Raw genomic sequence first — 17,270 nt, forward strand, 5'->3', positions numbered from 1 at the left:
TCCCCCTAGATTGCCTCTCTGTAGTTGAAGGAATAAAAGGTGTTGGTCTCCCTCGCAGTAAGAGGCTACAGTAGTGGCAGTTTTGGGGGACCTGCCAAACCTTCATTTCTGCTTTTTTTGGCATTTGCCAGGTAGTGACTTGCCTTGAGGTGGCAGGCGGGGTGGAGGGTGGGCATGGGGTTGGTGGCAGGGCCAGCGGCAGTCGGCTTTTTTGCCATCAATGAAACATTTCTGATGTTGCAATGCCATCTATTTCTGATCGTGGGGTACGGGCTTGTACAAGATCTCTACACATTTCCTCGTCATCCATGATGTAACTCTTTTTGGTTTTGCCAGCCTTACGTTTGTCCTGCCGAAACCAGGACAACTTTATTCACCACCAGCACAGATGGTCCCGAAATTATAGCCCAAATTTCCCTCAAGGTATTTGCTAGGGTGCCTATGTTACCCATAGCGTTTGTAACTGCTGGTACAATCAAGAGTTTTAGTGAGGCAGACGTTCCTCTCACAAACTGCATTTTGATACTTCTCATTACTGCTACCCTGTCTGGATTGGATCCCGTAACCAACGCATGAGCCGTCCCCATTTGACGCATCAAATTAATACCTTCTTCCATTGTACACCAATTTCCAAGGGACGACACTAATTTGACAGGTTCAGCATATGATGTTAAAACTGCTGCACACAACCATTGATACAGCATAGGTGCAATAATATCTTGCCCATCAGGACCTCTGCTATTTTGCAACTGAACATATCCTTGTGATATCTGATCATAACTGGCTATAGGACTTAATGAATCTTTTTCACCCATTAATAAATGCATAGATACAGCTCCACTATCCCAAGCTCGCAAAAGCCATGCCAGTATTCCTTCCCCACTCCTTTGCTGATAAAGCTCTAAAAATTCCCTTAACCCTTTCGGAGTGTAAGTACGTGTGATCTACACTCCCTCATCCGCTTGTTCCTGCTGCCTGATCATTTATATGAGGGGTTGTGCTTCCACCATCTCCCTGCCTGTTAAATTCAGCTGAAATTCAAACTCAGCCTCCAAGGATTCACTCCAAATATTTCCATCCTATTCCTCGGGATCCCATGAAGGTTTTGTGGTGAGAGCACAAACTTGGGAAATTGAAACCTTACTCTTGCCATATCTGTCCCTTCGTTTATTAGCAATACGCACTACCAGCAGCTCCACAGTACCTTGCACCCATTGCGCTGCTCTGCTTGAGTAGTAATCACTTCTTGCGCGACTGCCTTTCCATCGTGTAAAGTGCAAACTTCCTTTTCCAATTCTGTCATTTTATTCCCTAGTGCAACAACTTCACAGTCAAGACCTCTAAGACCAGTAATTGGTAACTATCCCAATCTCCCCACGAACTTGTGAGAGGAATCTGATGCCACTTCCCATGGCAATCCGCACATAGCTGTTTCAATTATCTGGGGGATAACCACCACCACGTCATCTAAAAATGAAGATATCTGTAGGAGGCGATTCTTGGTCATTTTTTCCCTCACCTCTTCCTCCCGGGAAGTCTGCGATAAGCTCATGGGTCGAGAGGAGGACAGGGAGCTCTCTTAGCAGTTAGCGTCACAGGCACGAGAGACTCAAACTTGACTTGGTGAAAATCAATGGAATTTATTGCCAGACGAAACTGACACCTCTCCCCTCATCGTCTTTGGGAGGATCACCGTGCACCCTGAATCGATACAGGCAGGTGTAGTCTGGGTGGCCCCAGTTGCTCAGCACTTCCAGCCTGATGTACTTCACGACCCCAGAGAGCTCGTTCTGAAATGAGAAGAAGAAATGAGTTGCCTTTTCCTCTCTGGCACGCGACAACTGACAGAGGAGTACCACAGCAATGGACTCCTTCAACAGCTTACTTCTGGCTGCCCTGCGAGGTCTTTTGACCTCTCGTGGTCAGGACCTTCTTATCCTGCTCTACCTCATTTGGCCATAAGATCAGTCAAGGAAGAAGCAGCTACCAGAAGCTTGCGCACATAGATTGGCAAGTGCTTCTCGCCTGCTTTGAGGCACATGCTTCCACAGTCACAAGACCCAGTGGGGTTAGTATAATGCCTCGTTGCCTTCTCTAGAAAGCCACTGACACAGAATGGCCTCCCTTCTCGCTACTCGCTACCAGCAACAACAGAATCCTCAGAAAGCCCAGTATTTCTAGGCTTGAACTAGCAGGCCCGTAGTAGCGCACACTACGGGATGTGGCCGCTTGTATGCACTTGGAGTCCAGACAGTCCAGCTGATTTCAGCTTCAACTCTGGCGGTTGTTGAGCACTGAAGCTTAAAGCCAAGACGAAAGCAAAGAAGAACGGCAGTCCAGGCGTACACCCTTAGGAGGTTAAAGCAGAAGAAAGGCCAGCGTGGCACACGCTCAAGGAGAGGGCTGCCTCTAGCCCTTTGGAGGGGAAGCTTCTCCTCCACCGATCACATTTCTCCTCCTCCTCCTCCTCTCCTACAACTCTCCTCCCTCTTGGTCCCCGTACTTTCAGCTGGAAGGTCTGTCTGGGATTCAGTGCTGCCAGGAACGTGAACTCTCCCAGGAACGTGCCCTGCTCCTCACGTCCTTCCTTCAGGCCCTAGAGAAAGACGGGGGTAGAGAAAACAAGAGCGTTTGGTACACAGTGCGAAGACTTAACTTCAGTCGGCAGAGTACTGGTTTATTTTGGCTACCTAGCCCAAGGAAGATGAGCGCAAGAGGACGACGAGAAGCTGCAGCTAAGTAGCATGCCACACTTGCCTACTCAAGGAGTCTAAGCTGCCAGTCAGAAAAGGAGCAGACGCTCCCGGGGTGGGGGTGGGGGCACCCTGAGGATGACAAATGCCCACTGGGATTGGAGGCCAGAAGGTCCAGGACCGTGCACTGTGCCAGCTGCTTTTCCCTGTGGCTCCTGGAGTACCACCTTGCCCCAGAAGCTTCCTTTCGAGCGGTCCATTGGATATGGAAAGAGGAATACAATGGAAAGAGAGGAACTCTGAGGAGCTTGTTTCTTGTGCGAGCCAGGAGGAAGCCGCAGGCCGCTGGACTCTTTGACCCATAGGCACCCCCCGCCCCCGACTCGACAAATGACTTACGTAGACTGCAAAGTCCTTTGGAGCGCTGGGGATGCTGTCTCGATGGAACGCGCTCCCTGAAACGTGGTCCATGGTGACAGCTCTGGGAGTGATTGGCAGAGACAGCTTGATCAGGACGTGTCCCTGACTTCCTGGGAAGGGCCAGCAGTTTCCCGGGTGATTGTCTGGCTGAAAAGGAGGAGGAGGAGAAGAAGAAACTACGTTCAGCTGGAGAAGGGTGCCCGGCTCTCATTCCCGCCGCCAGCATCAGAGGATTAGGAACTGAGCTGGGCAATCAGCTCTGCCCTGAACCCCAGCCGCTGCCTCCGGTCGCACCCTGCGGGTACCGTGCAGAGAAGCCATGGCGAGAATTCACGCCTCACAAGACCCCTTCAGCGGAGAAGCGCTTCGAGGGCAGGCAGCTGGGTGCGCTACTTGTACAAATTCTCCGGCCTCTCCCGGTCCAGAGCAACTCGCCAAGAACAAGCAAGGGACGGTGTGGCTGAAAGGCACCTGCCCAGAGCAGGTGGCAACTAAGGGCCCACCTGGACGAGCCTTTCCTGTAAGGGGAAGCAATCGCTCCCTCTCATCCAGGCCCACCTCCTGCCACTGGCACCAGCCAACTCTTCAACTTGTGCAGGCCGCTCAGGAGCAGCGAGCAGCGAGCAGTGCCAGGACGGCTGGCCAACACAACGTGGGGCCCTCCAGCAGTGCAGGCTCTCAGCGCCCGCTTGTGCTCACTAAGAGCCCCGCGGAGCTCACAGCCCAGACCTCTGCAGGCACCTTGTCCATTCTCCTTCCCAGCCATGCCGACAGTTTTCACAGCGACTGGGAAGACAAAGACTGCCGGACCAAGCTGGCCTGTCAGAAGCTTGCGCGGAGCACCTGGGGCACTCCGGGAGAGGAAATACTCAACAGGCAGACACAGGAGGCGAGGAGGTCTGTGCAAGGCGGCGCCAGGAAAAGAACGCTCGGAGGAGCAAAGACAAGGGTAAAGGCGACGCTCAGCAGCGCCTTTGGTTCCTCCCCACCACCACCTCTGTTTTTCTCTTTCTTGGTGCTCCTCCTACCTCAAGGATAACCTCTGGAGACCTCACGTAATCCACCAGCGGCAGGGAATACAAAAAGACTTTTCCTTTTGTATTCCAGAGGGATGGAGAAGTTCTTGAATGAATGACAGCAGCCCCTGGAAATTCAAAGATGAGCACGATCACGGAGCAATGTCAGGAGGAATGTTGCACTAGTGACTTGAGAAATGCTTCTAAGTGGTCATCCGTCTCCTACAGTGGGCTTCCCCTCTTTCTTACTGGCATGATCCCTCTGGAACACCCAGCAGGGACTCATCAAACTGTCCTAAGGGGCTGTGGAAAAGGACAAGAAGGTCAACTAGGCCTTCTGTTCTTCAGATGTGGTCTGGCCCCTTACAGACTCTGGCCATGGGTACATTTGCAGGGCACGAGGTGGCCCTTGACTTCTCGCCCCTTGCCTCCTGCCACTGGATGTGTTCCAATGCCCGTATTGTCAAGCAGGACAGGAAGCGCTTTGGAACTGGTTGGATTGTACGGTGTCACGGCACCTGATGATTTGAGGGCATAATCAGGCATCGGGACTTGGTTTTCTTCCACCTTCTCCACGACATGATCGATTATCTCTTGCACAGCCTGGGAGGGAACACAAAGGAGAGCGCCTGTTAGAAGGAAAAGGAACGGGGCAAGCAGCTCCCCTGCAAGGCCAGCCAAGGTGACCTGGGACAAGGTTGAACTCAGATGGAAGGAACGCCGGAATCGCCCGGAAACCGCCCAGGTTTGCTCTACTCGGGTTGACCGGTATCAGAATGGAGGGGCTGCTCACTCCGCTGCTCGGAATGCTGAAGCTGTGGGAACGGGCTTTTCCTGTGGAGATGCCCCGTGCCAGGCAGCAGGGACAGAGAAGCCTTCTGGCTGTGAGATGGGACTGGGGTAAATATGGACTGCTGAGACCACTCTTTCTTTCCGGTCCTCCCTTGAGGAGGACCCAAGATCTGGGCGGAGAGGAAGGTATGACTAAGACAACTCTACTTCCCACCACGCCTCTCTCTTCCCCCATAAGGAAGCATGGAGCAACAGGAAAAGCAAGTGTGGCCACGCACAGCCCTTGTTCCAGCAGCACCAGCCTTTTGGCTAGCTAGGACAGGGACCTGGAGTAGGATACATGCCCGAGGGAGGAGAGAAACCTCCCAGTAGAGCCTTCTGCAGCGTGCCCTTACCCATCCGGTAAAGCCTGGGAGCTCAGCCTGCTTCAAGGCTTCCTGGACAGCACGCTCAGCGACATCCTTTGCGCTCCATCGCAGGTGATAGAGCTCGCCCTGCACCTTACGTAGCTGTTCTTCAAGGGTCAGGGTGTCGCTCAGCGCTTCTCCCAGCTCGTCTCCTGCAGGCCTAGAAAAAGTGACCAACAGAGAGACCGTAACTGCTCTGGCTGGCCCCTCAGATGCTGTGGGAATGGGAGTGAGGCAAGAAGCCTGGCTCTGGATGAGTGGCAGGGCAACCACATCTTAAGGGGTTGGGAGAGTGAGTTCCAAAGTTCTCAGAGCTTCAGGCTGAGAAGCTGCTTCCCAGCTGCCTGGTTACGTTATGGGGAAGTGCTGCATTTTGGAGCAGCCCAGCAACGGTGGACGGATGGGTGGCTGCAGTCCCCTAACGGACGTGGGGAGCTATAGCTGGCCGTTTGGCAGAAGGGAAGAAATGGCAATGGGAGAAGCTCAGGGAGCTGTGTCAGGGGAAGCTTGTCTGAGGGGGCACATAAACAGTGTCCTGTTGGGGCCGAGGGGGCAGAGCTCCTCTAAAGTCTAGTCAAGGGGAAATGGTTTTTTACCTCCGAGTCTTCCAGTCCCCTCCAGGGAGGTGCAAGCGCTCCTGGAACGACAGTTAAGGGAACAGTCATTCCAAAGAGAAACCGGCCTTTCTGCAGAAACAAAGGCAGCGCGCAATGACAGTCTCTGTACAGCCACGGGAAACAGCGAGTTACAGACACCGTGCCTGTTTGTGCTCGGTTGCTCCACTAGCATAAGCTCTGAAGACCACCGCCGTGGACCAGCAGGCAAGGTAGAAGACAATTCACATTGGGCATTGTCTTCTTCCAGAAAGCCTCCCGTCTTTGGCTTGGGCACGGCCTCCAGTCAAGTAACATCCTTCCTACAAAGCCTTCGACCATTTGTCAGGCATTCATTCAACAGGCCAAGAGGTGCATGCAACCTCTTCTACGTATTCCTTCACTTTCCCGTTGCCCTCGGCAGCTATCGGGCAGGTTCCCGCTACGCCTCCACGAGTGGTTTGATTGCAGCTCCTTCCTTGATACCACCCGCAGAAGCTTCATTGCTACGAAGCTGCTCGCTGAATTATGTGCCCACAAAGGAATTCCTGAATTTTTGAAGTGGGAGGCATGTTGAAGACTCTACTAGCCATCAAAACCCACGGACTCAAGTCTTCACACGCAAAGCAGTGCTGGGCTGAACCCTGTGCAGACCCAAATCTGCCTCATCATTGTTTTCTCAGCTGCCTGCAATGCCACAATCTGTGGAGACGCTGGTGTTCAGTCCAATTGACCTTCACCTGAATGACCTGCCAGGGTGGCTACTGTCCCTAGCCCTAGCCACAGGCTTTTAATGAGGGGCACTTTCTGCCCTGGAGTTACGCTGGCAGAAGCCGCCTTGATCGGAAGAGACCTAAATGTCACCTGCATTTGGAAAGGCTGAATATACAAATAGATGTAGGCTCGGCATACCGCTGCAGTCCTCCAGAGGCTTGCTTCGCCAACCTGTCCCACGTGGTAGACACCTGTCGGACATACACCAAAGCTCTCCTTACACTTTCAACTTGGTCTATGGCTGCGTTATGCCCCAGGCTGCCCGCTCCCCTTTCTGCGTCTCTCCCAGGAGCCATAGTTGTCTCTCCTCTTGTAGCCGCTGAAAGAGGTCATGATGGTGTACGGGCTCCGCAGTAGATGGACATGCCCTCCCTTGGAATACGCTCCTGGTCCTGCAGAAGCTTCTCAACCTCCTGGGGCAGCCAAGGTTAGCCACTGGCTCTTCCTTCGGCTTAAGAGAACTGGCTTAGCCCTCCTAGGGAAGGCAAGTCACCCCTTCCTCACCCCCACACCCATTCTGCTCTGAAGCAGGAGGGACTGGAACACCTCTGTTGGGGACTTTCTGCTCTTAGCCGGGCTCCTCTGGTCAAAGCAGGGGAAGCGGACCAGGGCAGAATGGTTCCAAGGGGCCACCCTCAGGTCTGAGCTCTACAGAGACTCACCAACACAGAAGAGACCAACAAGCAGCGCCCACATCACCGTTTTCAGAGCCTTCATTTTCCTACAGAGCAGCAAGGAGGAAAAGGATGGTGAAGCTGGCGGTACCCGTGCAGTTCAGCAGCAGCAGCAGACTCGAGAGCAGCAGTAGGGAATGCAGGTCTTGAACTTGGTGTTTGTGGCGTGAGGACTGGCTCGGTCCTGAACAAGCTCGAGTTCAGTGGTGGAGTTGTCACCAACTGCACCAGTGGGGCATTTGCTACGGCAGTGACTGGCACTGTTTCGTTAGGGACAAAGGGCTCAGGATTGACTCCGCAACAGGAGGAGGACTTGCAACCAAAGCTGTGGCCGTACTTCACCTCTGCGAGGGTGGGGAGGGATTCTTTGGAAATGGAAGGGACGTAACAAACACCTGTTTCTGCTGCCCACCATCCCATCGGTACTGCTGCTGCTACTGTTCTCCACCCCCTCTCAAGAAAAGGTTCAGCCTGTACCCCGACAGGTCAACAGCCTGCAAGGCAGCGAGGGTTGCGCGTCTCCCCTCTAGCAGCACTTCTTTAGCAGCCGGCTTCTCACTGGCCCTTTTCTTGGCATAAATGCAGACAAATGCAGACTGGGTAGGAGGGAGGGAGGGAGGGAGAAAGGGAGGATGGAACGTAAATGCATGCTGGCAAGCCATGGGGAACCAAGGAAACTCCAAAGAAACACCCTGGTGGCTAGCCCCTGCTCCCCTGAGGCCTCATCTGCCGAGAGACAGCACACACCGCTCTGCAAGACGGAAACTCCTCCTGCCTGTTCCAGGAGGCTCTTGAAAGGCTTACAGCGTAGACTTCATCGGGAATAAACAAGCCCTTTTGTCCTACTAGAAAACTTTTTGGACCCCTCAGAGGATCTTGTGCTCCTTTTCCTAAGGCAGACCACTGGTGAGGAGCTGACCAGGTTTCCAAAGGAAACCTCATCTGTCAGGAACACAAGTCAAATCCACTGCCAACAGAGGAAACATCGGTGTCCTTCTGGTTCGGCTCAACGGGAAGACCTAACCCATCCGTGGAGCGCAGTACAGGACTGTGCTAAGCTCTCGCAATTCCTACGGCAGGGATGTATCTGGGCAACTGCTTGGCACTCCGTCCATGCGATCCAAAACGGATTTGTCCCTCCCTTTGCAGAGACAAAAGGCTTTCTAGGCCTAGTCCTGGTGTTCATGAAGAGACCGAAGAGACTGCTGCTGCCTTGCACCACCTCCAGACCCAGCTCCCAGGCTGCCCTCGTGTTCTTCCCCTGCCCACCCCACAGCCACCCCAACTCATGAGGTAGAACAAACACTTGGGGAAAGGAGAGAAGGCTTTTTGCAGCATACCTGTTCAGATCGTGGGCCTTGGGCGGCAGTCTGCCTGTATCCGCTGAGGTACAGGCACCAAACATCGGTGCGAGCCAAAACCTCTGTGATCTCCGTTCCCTCGAGAGCGAGAGTGACAAAGGCGCAGGGACAACCCCGATCTTATGCCCTGCTGTCTCTACCTCAGCGCTGAGGATGCTTTGTGACATCAACGTCGGCCAGCGATGTCACAATAGGAAAGGCAGCGCCCCGTTTCGAGGCAAAATGCAACCTGACAGGGAGCAGGTTTTGCCCTCCTCTCCGCAAGGGAGGAAATCCTACAAAACCAGAATGTCTCCTACCAAGGGGCCAGCGCTTTGAATTCCCACTGAAGAGGGACAGATTTGGGAACTGCAAGAAACCTTTCCTGGCTTCTGCAGCTTTTGACGCTCTGTACAAGGAGGGCCTTCAGAGGTGACGGAAGTCAGGCGCCAAGTCCACGCGGTGTTTCTCTCACGGGGGCTCAGGTTCAGCTTGGTGCCTCTCTTCTTGCAGCCTGAGAAAGGCAAGGGGCCACAGGGCACAAGGCACAGGGTGCCTTGCGCGTTCGTTTCTGGTTGTTGCCGTAGGCACCGCGCTCTGTTGTCCCGAGGACACGAGACACGTTTACAGGAGAGGATGGGAGCCTACTCGACTCCGAGCACGTTTCCTGCTCCACGTGCTCTTTAGAGGCTGGAGTCCTCCGCTCTTCCCTAAACGACAGACGCCTTGTGTTCTGCTTTTCTCCCCAAACCAACAACTCACAGAGTTGGCAAAACCATGTGACCTTATCCCCAAAAGGACAAAAGGAAGCCCGTCCAATCACAGATGAAACGCCAGAGCTAGCCCGCACAAAGAAATGGCTCTGCCAGAGCGGGTGCTGTGTTGGATGAGAGCCAGGTTCCAGAGGTGACACGCGTGCATCCCCCCGCACGCCATGGGAGGAGATGGCGCGCCCAGCGGGAGCAGCTGAGGCCCCTCGACGGCCGTTCAGAGGCAGCTTGAGACAGAGTTCCCCTCTAGGAAAGGTGTCTTGACTTGGGCAGGACATGTTGAACTTTAAGTTACCATGCTATCTTGAGTGGGTAGCCTATCCTACGCAGTTCTGGGCACCCAAACTTTTACCGTGCTTTCCTGCTTCTCAGTCTGTCTTCTTCTTACCACTTGGGCGTTCTTTAGCTGCACATGCCTTCAGTCCTCCAACACAAATAAAAATGAAGATATCTGCAGCAGATGGTTCTTAGTCCTTTTTTCCCTCACCTCTTCCTCCCGGGAAGTCTGCGATGAGCTCATGGGTCGAGAGGAGGACAGGGAGCTCTCTTAGCAGTTAGCGTCACAGGCACGAGAGACTCAAACTTGACTTGGTGAAAATCAATGGAATTTATTGCCAGACGAAACTGACACCTCTCCCCTCATCGTCTTTGGGAGGATCACCGTGCACCCTGAATCGATACAGGCAGGTGTAGTCTGGGTGGCCCCAGTTGCTCAGCACTTCCAGCCTGATGTACTTCACGACCCCAGAGAGCTCGTTCTGAAATGAGAAGAAGAAATGAGTTGCCTTTTCCTCTCTGGCACGCGACAACTGACAGAGGAGTGCCACAGCAACGGACTCCTTCAACAGCTTACTTCTGGCTGCCCTGCGAGGTCTTTTGACCTCTCGTGGTCAGGACCTTCTTATCCTGCTCTACCTCATTTGGCCATAAGATCAGTCAAGGAAGAAGCAGCTACCAGAAGCTTGTGCACATAGATTGGCAAGTGCTTCTCGCCTGCTTTGAGGCACATGCTTCCACAGTCACAAGACCCAGTGGGGTTAGTATAATGCCTCGTTGCCTTCTCTAGAAAGCCACTGACACAGAATGGCCTCCCTTCTCGCTACTCGCTACCAGCAACAACAGAATCCTCAGAAAGCCCAGTATTTCTAGGCTTGAACTAGCAGGCCCGTAGTAGCGCGCACTACGGGATGTGGCCGCTTGTATGCACTTGGAGTCCAGACAGTCCAGCTGATTTCAGCTTCAACTGTGGCGGTTGTTGAGCACTGAAGCTTAAAGCCAAGACGAAAGCACAGAAGAATGGCAGTCCAGGCGTACGCCCTTAGGAGGTTAAAGCAGAAGAAAGGCCAGCGTGGCACACGCTCAAGGAGAGGGCTGCCTCTAGCCCTTTGGAGGGGAAGCTTCTCCTCCACCGATCACATTTCTCCTCCTCCTCCTCTCCTACAACTCTCCTCCCTCTTGGTCCCCGTACTTTCAGCTGGAAGGTCTGTCTGGGATTCAGCGCTGCCAGGAACGTGAACTCTCCCAGGAACGTGCCCTGCTCCTCACGTCCTTCCTTCAGGCCCTAGAGAAAGACGGGGGTAGAGAAAACAAGAGCGTTTGGTACACAGTGCGAAGACTTAACTTCAGTCGGCAGAGTACTGGTTTATTTTGGCTACCTAGCCCAAGGAAGATGAGCGCAAGAGGACGACGAGAAGCTGCAGCTAAGTAGCATGCCACACTTGCCTACTCAAGGAGTCTAAGCTGCCAGTCAGAAAAGGAGCAGACGCTCCCGGGGTGGGGGTGGGGGCGGTGGGGGTACCCTGAGGATGACAAATGCCCACTGGGATTGGAGGCCAGAAGGCCCACGACCGTGCACCATGCTAGCTCCTTTTTCCTGTGGCTCCTGGAGTACCACCTTGCCCCAGAAGCTTCCTTTCGAGCGGTCCATTGGATATGGAAAGAGGAATACAATGGAAAGAGAGGAACTCTGAGGAGCTTGTTTCTTGTGCGAGCCAGGAAGAAGCCGCAGGCCGCTGGACTCTTTGACCCATAGGCACCCCCCGCCCCCGACTCGACAAATGACTTACGTAGACTGCAAAGTCCTTTGGAGCGCTGGGGATGCTGTCTCGATGGAACGCGCTCCCTGAAACGTGGTCCATGGTGACAGCTCTGGGAGTGATTGGCAGAGACAGCTTGATCAGGACGTGTCCCTGACTTCCTGGGAAGGGCCAGCAGTTTCCCGGGTGATTGTCTGGCTGAAAAGGAAGAGGAGGAGAAGAAGAAACTATGTTCAGCTGGAGAAGGGTGCCCTGGCTCTCATTCCCGCCGCCAGCATCAGAGGATTAGGAACTGAGCTGGGCAATCAGCTCTGCCCTGAACCCCAGCCGCTGCCTCCTGGTCGCACCCTGCGGGTACCGCGCAGAGAAGCCGTGGCGAGAATTCACGCCTCACAAGACCCCTTCAGCGGAGAAGCGCTTCGAGGGCAGGCAGCTGGGTGCGCTACTTGTACAAACTCTCCGGCCTCTCCCCGTCCAGAGCAACTCGCCAAGAACAAGCAAGGGACGGTGTGGCTGAAAGGCACCTGCCCAGAGCAGGTGGCAACTAAGGGCCCACCTGGACGAGCCTTTCCTGTAAGGGGAAGCAATCGCTCCCTCTCATCCAGGCCCACCTCCTGCCACTGGCACCAGCCAACTCTTCAACTTGTGCAGGCCGCTCAGGAGCAGCGAGCAGCGAGCAGTGCCAGGACGGCTGGCCAACACAACGTGGGGCCCTCCAGCAATGCAGGCTCTCAGCGCCCGCTTGTGCTCACTAAGAGCCCCGCGGAGCTCACAGCCCAGACCTCTGCAGGCACCTTGTCCATTCTCCTTCCCAGCCATGCCGACAGTTTTCACAGCGACTGGGAAGACAAAGACTGCCGGACCAAGCTGGCCTGTCAGAAGCTTGCGCGGAGCACCTGGGGCACTCCGGGAGAGGAAATACTCAACAGGCAGACACAGGAGGCGAGGAGGTCTGTGCAAGGCGGCGCCAGGAAAAGAACGCTCGGAGGAGCAAAGACAAGGGTAAAGGCGACGCTCAGCAGCGCCTTTGGTTCCTCCCCACCACCTCTGTTTTTCTCTTTCTTGGTGCTCCTCCTACCTCAAGGATAACCTCTGGAGACCTCACGTAATCCACCAGCGGCAGGGAATACAAAAAGACTTTTCCTTTTGTATTCCAGAGGGATGGAGAAGTTCTTGAATGAATGACAGCAGCCCCTGGAAATTCAAAGATGAGCACGATCACGGAGCAATGTCAGGAGCAATGTTGCACTAGTGACTTGAGAAATGCTTCTAAGTGGTCATCCGTCTCCTACAGTGGGCTTCCCCTCTTTCTTACTGGCATGATCCCTCTGGAACACCCAGCAGGGACTCATCAAACTGTCCTAAGGGGCTGTGGAAAAGGACAAGAAGGTCAACTAGGCCTTCTGTTCTTCAGATGTGGTCTGGCCCCTTACAGACTCTGGCCATGGGTACATTTGCAGGGCACGAGGTGGCCCTTGACTTCTCGCCCCTTGCCTCCTGCCACTGGATGTGTTCCAATGCCCGTATTGTCAAGCAGGACAGGAAGCGCTTTGGAACTGGTTGGATTGTACGGTGTCACGGCACCTGATGATTTGAGGGCGTAATCAGGCATCGGGACTTGGTTTTCTTCCACCTTCTCCACGACATGATCGATTATCTCTTGCACAGCCTGGGAGGGAACACAAAGGAGAGCGCCTGTTAGAAGGAAAAGGAACGGGGCAAGCAGCTCCCCTGCAAGGCCAGCCAAGGTGACCTGGGACAAGGTTGAACTCAGATGGAAGGAACGCCGGAATCGCCCGGAAACCGCCCAGGTTTGCTCTACTCGCGTTGACCGGTATCAGAATGGAGGGGCTGCTCACTCCGCTGCTCGGAATGCTGAAGCTGTGGGAACGGGCTTTTCCTGTGGAGATGCCCCGTGCCAGGCAGCAGGGACAGAGAAGCCTTCTGGCTGTGAGATGGGACTGGGGTAAATATGGACTGCTGAGACCACTCTTTCTTTCCGGTCCTCCCTTGAGGAGGACCCAAGATCTGGGCGGAGAGGAAGGTATGACTAAGACAACTCTACTTCCCACCACGCCTCTCTCTTCCCCCATAAGGAAGCGTGGAGCAACAGGAAAAGCAAGTGTGGCCACGCACAGCCCTTGTTCCAGCAGCACCAGCCTTTTGGCTAGCTAGGACAGGGACCTGGAGTAGGATACATGCCCGAGGGAGGAGAGAAACCTCCCAGTAGAGCCTTCTGCAGCGTGCCCTTACCCATCCGGTAAAGCCTGGGAGCTCAGCCTGCTTCAAGGCTTCCTGGACAGCACGCTCGGCGACATCCTTTGCGCTCCATCGCAGGTGATAGAGCTCGCCCTGCACCTTACGTAGCTGTTCTTCAAGGGTCAGGGTGTCGCTCAGCGCTTCTCCCAGCTCGTCTCCTGCAGGCCTAGAAAGAGTGAGCAACGGAGAGACCGTAACTGCTGTGCCTGGCCCCTCAGATGCTGTGGGAATGGGAGTGAGGCAAGAAGCCTGGCTCTGGATGAGTGGCAGGGCAACCACATCTTAAGGGGTTGGGAGAGTGAGTTCCAAAGTTCTCAGAGCTTCAGGCTGAGAAGCTGCTTCCCAGCTGCCTGGGTACGTTATGGGGAAGTGCTGCATTTTGGAGCAGCCCAGCAACGGTGGACGGATGGGTGGCTGCAGTCCCCTAACGGACGGGGGGAGCTATAGCTGGCCGTTTGGCAGAAGGGAAGAAATGGCAATGGGAGAAGCTCAGGGAGCTGTGTCAGGGGAAGCTTGTCTGAGGGGGCACATAAACAGTGTCCTGTTGGGGCCGAGGGGGCAGAGCTCCTCTAAAGTCTAGTCAAGGGGAAATGGTTTTTTACCTCCGAGTCTTCCAGTCCCCTCCAGGGAGGTGCAAGCGCTCCTGGAACGACAGTTAAGGGAACAGTCATTCCAAAGAGAAACCGGCCTTTCTGCAGAAACAAAGGCAGCGCGCAACGACAGTCTCTGTACAGCCACGGGAAACAGCGAGTTACAGACACCGTGCCTGTTTGTGCTCGGTTGCTCCACTAGCATAAGCTCTGAAGACCACCACCGTGGACCAGCAGGCAAGGCAGAAGACAATTCACATTGGGCATTGTCTTCTTCCAGAAAGCCTCCCGTCTTTGGCTTGGGCACGGCCTCCAGTCAAGTAACATCCTTCCTACAAAGCCTTCGACCATTTGTCAGGCATTCATTCAACAGGCCAAGAGGTGCATGCAACCTCTTCTACGTATTCCTTCACTTTCCCGTTGCCCTCGGCAGCTATCGGGCAGGTTCCCGCTACGCCTCCACGAGTGGTTTGATTGCAGCTCCTTTCTTGATACCACCCGCAGAAGCTTCATTGCTACGAAGCTGCTCGCTGAATTATGTGCCCACAAAGGAATTCCTGAATTTTTGAAGTGGGAGGCATGTTGAAGACTCTACTAGCCATCAAAACCCACGGACTCAAGTCTTCACACGCAAAGCAGTGCTGGGCTGAACCCTATGCAGGCCCAAATCTGCCTCATCATTGTTCTTTCTCAGCTGCCTGCAATGCCACAATCTGTGGAGACGCTGGTGTTCAGTCCAGTTGACCTTCACCTGAATGACCTGCCAGCGTGGCTACTGTCCCTAGCCCTAGCCACAGGCTTTTAATGAGTGGCACTTTCTGCCCTGGAGTTACGCTGGCAGAAGCCGCCTTGATCGGAAGAGACCTAAATGTCACCTGCATTTGGAAAGGCTGAATATACAAATAGATGTAGGCTCGGCATACCGCTGCAGTCCTCCAGAGGCTTGCTTCGACAACCTGTCCCACGTGGTAGACACCTGTCGGACATACACCAAAGCTCTCCTTACACTTTCAACTTGGTCTATGGCTGCGTTATGCCTCAGGCTGCCCGCTCCCCTTTCCGCGTCTCTCCCAGGAGCCATAGTTGTCTCTCCTCTTGTAGTCGCTGAGAGAGGTCATGATGGTGTACGGGCTCCGCAGTAGATGGACACGCCCTCCCTTGGAATATGCTCCTGCTCCTGCAGAAGCTTCTCAACCTCCTGAGGCAGCCAAGGTTAGCCACTGGCTCTCCCTCGGCTTAAGAGAACTGGCTTAGCCCTCCTAGGGAAGGCAAGTCACCCCTTCCTCACCCCCACACCCATTCTGCTCTGAAGCAGGAGGGACTGGAACACCTCTGTTGGGGACTTTCTGCTCTTAGCCGGGCTCCTCTGGTCAAAGCAGGGGAAGCGGACCAGGGCAGAATGGTTCCAAGGGGCCACCCTCAGGTCTGAGCTCTACAGAGACTCACCAACACAGAAGAGACCAACAAGCAGCGCCCACATCACCGTTTTCAGAGCCTTCATTTTCCTACAGAGCAGCAAGGAGGAAAAGGATGGTGAAGCTGGCGGTACCCGTGCAGTTCAGCAGCAGCAGCAGACTCGAGAGCAGCAGTAGGGAATGCAGGTCTTGAACTTGGTGTTTGTGGCGTGAGGAGTCCCTCGGTCCTGAACAAGCTCGAGTTCAGTGGTGGAGTTGTCACCAACTGCACCAGTGGGGCATTTGCTACGGCAGTGACTGGCACTGTTTCGTTAGGGACAAAGGGCTCAGGATTGACTCCGCAACAGGAGGAGGACTTGCAACCAAAGCTGTGGCCGTACTTCACCTCTGCGAGGGTGGGGAGGGATTCTTTGGAAATGGAAGGGACGTAACAAACACCTGTTTCTGCTGCCCACCATCCCATCGGTACTGCTGCTGCTACTGTTCTCCACCCCCTCTCAAGAAAAGGTTCAGCTGTACCCCGACAGGTCAACAGCCTGCAAGGCAGCGGGGGTTGCGCGTCTCCCCTCTAGCAGCACTTCTTTAGCAGCCGGCTTCTCACTGGCCCTTTTCTTGGCATAAATGCAGACAAATGCAGACTGGGTAGGAGGGAGGGAGGGAGGGAGGGAGGATGGAACGTAAATGCATGCTGGCAAGCCATGGGGAACCAAGGAAACTCCAAAGAAACACCCTGGTGGCTAGCCCCTGCTCCCCTGAGGCCTCATCTGCCGAGAGACAGCACACACCGCTCTGCAAGACGGAAACTCCTCCAGCCTGTTCCAGGAGGCTCTTGAAAGGCTTACAGCGTAGACTTCATCGGGAATAAACAAGCCCTTTTGTCCTACTACAAAACTTTTTGGACCCCTCAGAGGATCTTGTGCTCCTTTTCCTAAGGCAGACCACTGGTGAGGAGCTGACCAGGTTTCCAAAGGAAACCTCATCTGTCAGGAACACAAGTCAAATCCACTGCCAACAGAGGAAACATCGGTGTCCTTCTGGTTCGGCTCAACGGGAAGACCTAACCCATCCGTGGAGCGCAGTACAGGACTGTGCTAAGCTCTCGCAATTCCTACGGCAGGGATGTATCTGGGCAACTGCCTGGCACTCCGTCCATGCGATCCAAAACGGATTTGTCCCTCCCTTTGCAGAGACAAAAGGCTTTCTAGGCCTAGTCCTGGTGTTCATGAAGAGACCGAAGAGACTGCTGCTGCCTTGCACCACCTCCAGACCCAGCTCCCAGGCTGCCCTCGTGTTCTTCCCCTGCCCACCCCACAGCCACCCCAACTCATGAGGTAGAACAAACACTTGGGGAAAGGAGAGAAGGCTTTTTGCAGCATACCTGTTCAGATCGTGGGCCTTGGGCGGCAGTCTGCCTGTATCCGCTGAGGTACAGGCACCAAACATCGGTGCGAGCCAAAACCTCTGTGATCTCCGTTCCCTCGAGAGCGAGAG

At 54.5% G+C, this 17,270-nt stretch overlaps 2 protein-coding genes and 1 long non-coding RNA gene across 3 annotated transcripts in view; 1 reads left to right on the forward strand and 2 right to left on the reverse strand.

Moving 5' to 3' along the window:
* Positions 1 to 17,270, forward strand: part of LOC142600431 (uncharacterized) — a 761,935-nt gene that overhangs the window by 179,128 nt on the left and 565,537 nt on the right. The gene's annotated exons all lie outside the window — the stretch shown is intronic.
* Positions 1,641 to 8,774, reverse strand: LOC142600825 (SUN domain-containing protein 3-like). The gene is made up of 7 exons (XM_075747187.1): positions 8,710 to 8,774; positions 5,317 to 5,488; positions 4,648 to 4,732; positions 4,142 to 4,257; positions 3,093 to 3,260; positions 2,504 to 2,596; positions 1,641 to 1,790 (listed from the first exon to the last, which is right to left on the reverse strand). The coding sequence occupies exons 1-7, from the start codon at positions 8,772 to 8,774 to the stop codon at positions 1,641 to 1,643; spliced, it is 849 nt and encodes a 282-aa protein (XP_075603302.1).
* Positions 10,088 to 17,222, reverse strand: LOC142600826 (SUN domain-containing protein 3-like). The gene is made up of 7 exons (XM_075747188.1): positions 17,158 to 17,222; positions 13,769 to 13,940; positions 13,100 to 13,184; positions 12,594 to 12,709; positions 11,546 to 11,713; positions 10,948 to 11,040; positions 10,088 to 10,237 (listed from the first exon to the last, which is right to left on the reverse strand). Exons 1-7 carry the CDS (start codon positions 17,220 to 17,222, stop codon positions 10,088 to 10,090), a joined length of 849 nt encoding a protein of 282 aa, XP_075603303.1.

Source organism: Balearica regulorum, chromosome 2 (genome assembly GCF_011004875.1).
Source record: "Balearica regulorum gibbericeps isolate bBalReg1 chromosome 2, bBalReg1.pri, whole genome shotgun sequence".
Lineage (NCBI taxonomy): Eukaryota > Metazoa > Chordata > Aves > Gruiformes > Gruidae > Balearica > Balearica regulorum.